The sequence below is a fragment of the Garra rufa genome, unplaced genomic scaffold (assembly GCF_049309525.1).
Source record: "Garra rufa unplaced genomic scaffold, GarRuf1.0 hap1_unplaced_911, whole genome shotgun sequence".
Taxonomy (NCBI): Eukaryota; Metazoa; Chordata; class Actinopteri; order Cypriniformes; family Cyprinidae; genus Garra; species Garra rufa.
Window position 1 is genome coordinate 759 of NW_027395176.1, and position 8,115 is coordinate 8,873.

Here is an 8,115-nt window from a genome sequence, read left to right on the forward strand (position 1 = left end):
AGGAGGTATGTTTTGTCTGAGCGGAAGTAGGGTTTGCTGTGAGCTCTTTCTGGAATTGGAGCTCGTAATGGATAATGATCTCTCTCTGTGTCTGTCTCTCTTTCTCATTCTCTGCTCCCTTGAGAAATCTCTGCCTCAGATTTAACTGACCTCCATAAAGTCTATGCAGATTGAAGTTACGTTTTTGGAAAGGGGTGAACTTTTCACTCCAAAGGGCATGATTGTATGTCCTAGATGTTAATGAATAGATAGATACAGTTTAAGTCAAAGGTTTACATCCACCTTGCAGAATCTGCAAAATATTAATTATTTTAGCAAAATAAGAGGGATCATACAAAATGCATGTTATTTTTTATTTAGTACTGACCTGAATAAGATATTTTACATAAAAGATGTTTACATATAGTCCACAGGAGAAAATAATAGTTGAATTTATAAAAATGACCCTTTTCAAAAGTACATACGCTTGATTTTTAATACTGTGTTTTTACCTGAATTATCCAGTGCTCTTATTTGTTGTTGTTTAGTCCCTTGTTTGTCCTGGACAGTTAAACTGCCTTGCTGTTCTTAAAAAAATACTTCAGGTTCCACAGATTATTTGGTTTTTCAGCATTTTTGTGTATTTGAACCCTTTTCAACTATTACACAAGGTTCAAACGCTCACTGATGCTCCAGAAAGAAACATAATGCATTAGGAGTCGGGGGTGAAAACTTTTTTATTCTGTTCAAAAGTTTTCACCCCCGGCTCTTAATGCATTGTGTTTCCTTCTGAAGCATCAGTGAGCGTTTGAACCTTGTGTAATAGTTGCATATTATTCCCTTAGTGTGAAAAGATGGATCTCAAAATCATACAGTCATTGTTAAAAGGGGTTCAAATACACAAAAATGCTGAAAAACCAAAGAATTCGTGGGGCCTTAAGGATGTTTCTGAAGAACAGTGGGCAGTTTAACTATTCAGAACAAACAAAGGACTCACAAACAATTATCACTAAACAAAACAAAACAAAACAAAAACACAGCTGTGGATCATTCAGGTAACGACACAGTATTAAGAATCAAGTGTATGTAAACTTTTGAACGGGGTCATTTTTATAAATTCAACTAATATTTTCTCTTGTGGACTATATGTAAGTGTCTTTTATGTGAAATATCTTATTCAAGTCAGTATTAAATAAAAAAACACCATGCATTTTGTATGATCCCTCTTATTTTGGTCAAATAATTAACATTTTGCAGATTCTGCAAGGTGTATGTAAACTTTTGATTCATCTGTAGATGAACAAATATTGGTCGAAGAGATTTACTTCAAATTTAAGCTGATCACTCACTAAAAACACAGGCCATTTTAAGTCTTATTTTGATGTAACAGAGTGGTTATATGTAAGTGTGTGTTTTGCTTACTCACTTTTTAAAATTAGTCTTCCCATTAACAACATTATATTGTTCATTAAGAACAAACAGAAGAGGTGGGATTTATTGCATGAACCAAACATATCAAGAATGGTGGCATTGCCACCTTTTACGTGACTTTCCCTCATTCATTCTCAATTACCCCCCACCAAACTCACGGCACGCTTTAGAGTGCCTGTTAAAACTCAATAGGCTCAGGGGAGGCAAGAGAGATGTGGACTGTAACTTTACCTGCTGGTGTCTCTGTTCGACATTGTTTTATTAGAAAAACAAGTAATTTATTGTGTGTGTGTGTGTGTGTGTGTGTGTGTTTTGCAGTCCAGGAGGTCAGGCTGGTGTGTGTGGACGTGGCATCAGACACAGAAGCTGTTGTAGGCAGGGTTATGAAGTTAACCTGCATCTACTGCATGAAACGAGAGGAGATCTCTGCCGAGACCAAAGTGGACTGGTTCTACAACGGTTCTGCATCAGATTACAGAAAAAAGCTTGTGAGATTACCTCTTAGCTTTTCTTTGTGCATGTTGTATTTAAGTATGAACATATCTCACACATAATCATCTCTCCCATGCAGATCTATCAGTATGATGGTGAGCCACATTACCCAGATGACTCAGAAGCGTACTGGAAGGGCCGTCTGACGTGGAACGGCAGCAAGGACCTGCAGGACATCTCCATTAGCATCGTAAATGTGGCGGCAAATGACACAGGCACATACGAATGTGAGGTCTCACGCTTCTTTAAGTTCGATTCATTCGAGCATTCCACCACCAGGAAAATCAAAATCGAACTGAAGGTAAAAATGAAAGGTAAGTGAGCGAACACACCACTAGTTCTTTCACACGCTGGATGCTTACAGTAACTTGTCTAGCCATATTATCTCATCTCTGCAGTGTGATTTGGATGGTTGCGCTGCAGACCATTTCCAAACACGCTGTAACCTAAAAATCAGATACTATTGTCTTCAGTACAGTGTTCTTCCTTCAATATGGTTTAACTGTGATGTGTTTTTTGTGTTGTTCTAGTAATGCTCTGCTTTGTTCTGTTTTTATCGTTATTTACGCCCACTTATTGGAAGGCAGGAAGTTGTTTTCAGGGCTTTATCTAAGCCAACACTTACCTCTCTATCTGTTGTGAGGGGTAATGTAAAGATTCTGGTTTGTATGCTGTTCTCTGGATGCCTGAGATTGCTGAATGCGGAGTACTTCCTCTCACTTCAATCGAATATACTTTATTTAATGTATATTTGTCTATATTTAATCATGCAACCACAATGCATCATCTCTATCTGCGAGCGTCTCAGTTTCGCAGATAGAAATAGACAATGTTGTATTTAAGTGGTGGGTTTAGAGGATATTTCAAATCACAAGCAGCCTTCCAGAACCACAGACTTACAGTACAACTCTGCTTTTACATTTCACGCCATTTTAGATCTATTCACTGCAGTGCATGAGACATACATAAAGAGCATGTCAAAAAAGTTTGAGATTTTGTAGACTTATATGCACTATGCATGTCACATGCACTGTCATTAATGTATACAGTGGTTCTCACCTTTTCATTTGCAGATGAATTAGGAACATAATCAGATCAATATGGGTGGGATTCTGCACTGAAGGGTGAAGATGAGAACCTCTGATCACACAATCACTTTGCGTTGATCTTTAAAAGACAGTGTACAAGGGAAAAGCTAACATGAAGTATCTGAGCATGTTTGTTTCATTGTGTGGTTTGGTGTTTGCATGCAAATGATACTGTAATGTGTCTTCTAAGGTCCAGACATAAATGTATTATAAATGTAACTCCAAAATGAACTTTAAAAGGATAGTTTCTCCCCAAAATGAAAATTTAGTCATCATTCACTCACCCTCATGTCTTTCCAAACCTCTATGACTGACTTTCTTCTGCAGAACACAAATGAAGATATTTTGAAGAATGTTGGTGACTAAACAGTTTTGGTTCCCATTTACTTCAGTTGTATCCATCCAATGGAATTCAATAGGAACTGAAACAGACTGGTTACCAGCATTCTTCCACACATATTTTTTTAAAATTCTGGAGTGCAATGTAAACTTGGAACCAGACCCAGTGCTGGACATTCTGATTATACATATTCATAGAACAGTGCTCAACTAAATTCCTTACGTATTGTTTGATAACAGCCATGAAGCTGTTATTACTGTTCTGGAAAAAGGTTAACCCTCCTGCTGCCAAACGATGGCTTGAGGAACTGATATCTACTCTGCACTTAAAAATGAAAAAGATATCTTTTAAAAGGCAACATTGGGCAATTTGGAACCCTTTCTTCTGTTACCTCAAGAGGAATTCTGTTAATGCAATGCATTGTTAGCTTAAAAGTTGTTTTGCATGTCACTGTATTGTATATCATATTATATATGATTATTGCAAGGTTATTCAATGACTGAATAAAAAACTTGACCAAAAAAAAAAATCTTATTTTTATGTTCCAAAAAAGAAAGTCATACAGATTTGGAAAGTCATGAGGGTGAGTAAATTATGACTGAATTTACATTTTGGGGCAAACAATCCCTTTAAAGGAGTAGTTCACTTTCAGAACAAAAATTTACAGATAATGTACTCACCCCCTTGTCATTCAAGATGTTCATGTCTTTCTTTTTTCAGTCGTAAGGAAATTAAAAATGTAACTTTAAACAGCATTTTGGAAGTTCAAACTCGGGGGTACCATAGAAGTCCATTCATTATATGGAGAGAAATCCTGAAATGTTTTCCTCAAAAAACATCATTTCTTTACGACTGAAGAAAGAAAGACATGAACATCTTGGATGACAAGAGGGAGAGTTCAATATCTGTAATTTTTTGTTCTGAAAGTGAACTACTCCTTTAAGTGAATGTCAATTTCAAGGCATAGTTTACCCAAAAATGAAAAATGATTTACTAACCCTCAAGCCATCCTACAGTAGGTATAAATGACTTTCTTCTTTCAGACCAATACAATTGGAGTTATATTTAAAAATCCTGGCTCTTCTGAGCTTTATAATGGCAGCGAGTGGGTGTTGAGATTTTGGAGCAAAATAAAGTACTTCACACGGCTCAGAGGGGTTGATAAAGGCCTTCTGAAAAGTATCGATGCATTTGTGTAAGAAAAAATCCATATTTAAAACTTTATGAACCATAATTTCCAGTTTCCGCTAACTGTCATATGCGTGTTCACGAAAGAATGTTTCCAGTGGATGACGCAGGACGATAGCCAATAGAAGCCAAAAGGAGACTGGATTTCCTTTCCTTGCAGTAAACAAAACTTGCTTCTCACTAAACTAGCATATTCTTACCAGAGCTAACAGTATGCCTACATCATACGACATCCGCAGGAACGTCACTATCTCATGAATGCGCATGCGTTAACAGAAGGTAGAAATTATGGTTTATAAAGTTTTAAATATGGATTGGATTTGCTTCAGAAGACCTTTATTAACCCCCGGAGAAGCATGGAGTACATTTTATGATGGATGGATGCACTTTATTGGACCGCAAACACCTATTCAAAGCCATTACAAAGATTGGAAGAGCCAGGCAAACATAACTCCAGCAACGTTCACACTGTCAGTTTCTGGGATTAACAACTGCATTTACTTACAGGGGTGAGTCTCGAAATGTCCCGTTCACACTCGAATACAGTCTGTATTAACATGCAGCAGGAGTCAAGCCCATATTCCTTAGTAGTACTTGTAGCAGCAGTGATCAAGGTAATAACAAATCTATAAAACTGAAAGTCTTAGCACTTTCTGACATGACAAGAGTCTAATCAAGCCGTGAGTTCATCCATCAAAGCTTTTTAACAGACAGCAGCTATTATATTTGAGTGGAGATCGGAGCATTTGAGTCATGCACAGAATGCAAAACTGAAGTTCCCGTGACCACAAATTAAAGCATGCAGCACATTTGTGTGGCAGAGCGGCTCCGGACATGACTAGTTGTCCAGTGCTGTTCCGTTCACACAGTGTGTTTTTCCTGAAAATTTACGGGTGTGAGTTCGGTTACAGAATGCGGTTGTCAAAAAAAATTAAATAAATAACTGTGTTGTGTGGACCTTACCACTCAAATACAGGACTGACAACCATATTCTGCTGCTGTGTGAACGTTGCCTCTGATTGTATTTGTCTGAAAGAAAAAAGTCATATGCACTTAGGGTGAGTAAATCATGGGGTGATTTTCATTTTTGGGTGAACTATCCCTTTAAATAAAATGAGTTGCAATTTCAAAAATTATTTATGTGAATTCTTGCCAGGAGTTGATCATTTTGATTCTATATATTCCTATATATCTTCTATGCATGCTGTTTTTGTTCATATAACAAAAAAAGTGGCTAAAATTGTTATATGAAGCCACTGACTCACAAATGTACCACCTGGATGCAAAGCATGACTGCTCATCTTTAAGGTGACTTATAGTTGCACTTGGTTATATTTTCTGGTGACCTGAAATAGCTTTAATAACTCTCCTAGTGCATTACAGCAGTGAAGCTATATTTTGACTTGCCCACTCATGTATTCTGCATCTTTGTCCTCATTCTCAGTACACTTGAGACTTTCTGAGTCACTTTCTGGATGAATTCATCACAAACATCCTGCACAGTCCAACAGGCCTTCTCTGATTGCTCAGTTAATTCCCTCTGATTGCATGTTTTCATTTTCTCAGCAACTCAAGATATCACGGCGCTGTACTCAGAGATCATGATGTATGTGCTGCTAGTGTTCCTCACATTCTGGTTGCTGGTGGAGATGATCTACTGCTACAGGAAGATCTCCAAATCTGAGGAGCTGGCACAGGACACTGCGTGAGTATTACATTATCATGTGTTTTCTGTTACACTCATATGTTCACAAGTGTAGGGGTCCATTTAAAGGAATAGTTAGCTAAATTAGCTAAAAATGTACTCACTCTCAAGCAATACAAGATGTACAGTTGAGGTCAAAAGTGTATATACACCTTGCAGAATCTGCAAATGTTAATTATTTTACCAAAAAAAGATAGATCATACAAAATGCATGTTATTTTTTATTTAGTACTGACCTGAATAAGACTCTTTTTACATAAAAGACATTTACATACGCCCTAATTTTTTAAACTGTGTAGTTACCTGAATTATCCACAGCTGTTTTGTTTAGTGATAATTGTTCATGATCTCTTGTATCTCCTGAACAGTTAAACTGTCCGCTGTTCTTCAGAAAAGTCCTTCAGGACCCACAAATTCTTTGGTTTTTCAGCATTTTTGTGTATTTGAACCCTTTCCAACAATGACTGTATGATTTTGAGATTGATCTTTTCACACTGAGTACAACTGAGGGACTCATATACAACTATTAAAAAAGGTTCAAACACTCACTGATGTGTCATAGGGTGATAACTTTTGAACAGAATGAAGATATGTACATTTTTCTTATTTTGCCTAAATAATATAGGCAAAAAAAAATATATAATAAAGTCAGATTTGTGAGTTTTTTATTTCTTCTTTTACATTTCTTTTATTTCTCAAACTAGCAAATTCTGACTTTTTTTCCTCAGAATTAAAATATAAATAGCAATTCAAACTTTTTTCTCAGAATTGTGAGATATAAATGAGCGATTACAGGTTTTAAAGTAGAATTGTGAGATATAAACTTGCGGATGTGAGTTTAGTCAAATTTTGAGGGAAAATCTCATAATATTGAGAAAAGTAAAATTTCTTACAAATCTTACAATTCTTCTATTTTTCTTATTTTGCCTAAATATCTTTTTTTTTTTTTTTCCATTTAGTATCGCCCTTCAGAAGCTACAAAAGATACTTACATGTTTCTCAGTACACAAAATAAGTTAAATTTACCCTGATGTTCAAATTTAAAGTTTTAATACATTGCGTTTCCTTCTGGAGCATCTGTGAGCGTTTGAACCTTCTGTAATAGTTGCATATGAGTCCCTCAGTTGTAGTCAGTGTGAAAAAATGGATCTCATTTTTATAAATTCAACTATTATTTTCTCTTGTGGTCTATATGTAAACCTCTTTTCTGTTCAAATATCTTTCTCAGGTCAGTACTAAATAAAAAATAACATGCATTTTGTATGATCACTCTTATTTTGGTAAAATAATTAACATTTTGCTTAATTTGCTTAATTTAATTTCACTTGCTCATCAGTGGAAGGGTGCCGTCAAATTGAGAGTTCAAAAAGCTGATATAAACACTAGAGGAGATCCATTGGTGAGAAAGTTATGCAATGCTAAATTTCCCCAAATCTCTTCTGATGAAGAAACAAACTCATTTGTATCTTGAATAGCCTGAGGGTGAATACATTTTCAGCAAATTCTCATTTTAGGTGAACTGTTCCTACATCCATCAAAATAGATTTTACTTTATTTCGTTATTCAGTGCACTCCAAGCTTAATGGAAATGTAGGCGTATGTACAGCCTTAACAAGTGGATAAAACATATTCTTACTCAGACATGACATTCAGCCATTATAGACTAACTTCAATGTTAAATCATTAGTGATGAATTTAACACTGTATTCTGGAGACTACTGAGTTATTTGGAAGCATGATAGACTACAATGACACACAAACACAGGCATTCACACACACTTACAAGTAATGCATAAGTGCTTTAAAAGAATGCATTAGTGCCATCCAGGCCCATCAGTAATGTAGAGCATATGGGAAATAAAGTGGTGGCCCGATTCCGAGCTGATACTCAT

At 36.1% G+C, this 8,115-nt stretch overlaps 1 protein-coding gene across 1 annotated transcript; it reads left to right on the forward strand.

Moving 5' to 3' along the window:
• The first annotated feature begins 1,727 nt into the window (after window positions 1–1,727).
• On the forward strand, window positions 1,728–6,227 carry scn3b (sodium channel, voltage-gated, type III, beta). Its single transcript, XM_073833122.1, has 3 exons — window positions 1,728–1,898; window positions 1,982–2,216; window positions 6,085–6,227. Exons 1-3 carry the CDS (start codon window positions 1,794–1,796, stop codon window positions 6,225–6,227), a joined length of 483 nt encoding a protein of 160 aa, XP_073689223.1. The 5' UTR covers window positions 1,728–1,793.
• Window positions 6,228–8,115: the final 1,888 nt, after the last annotated feature.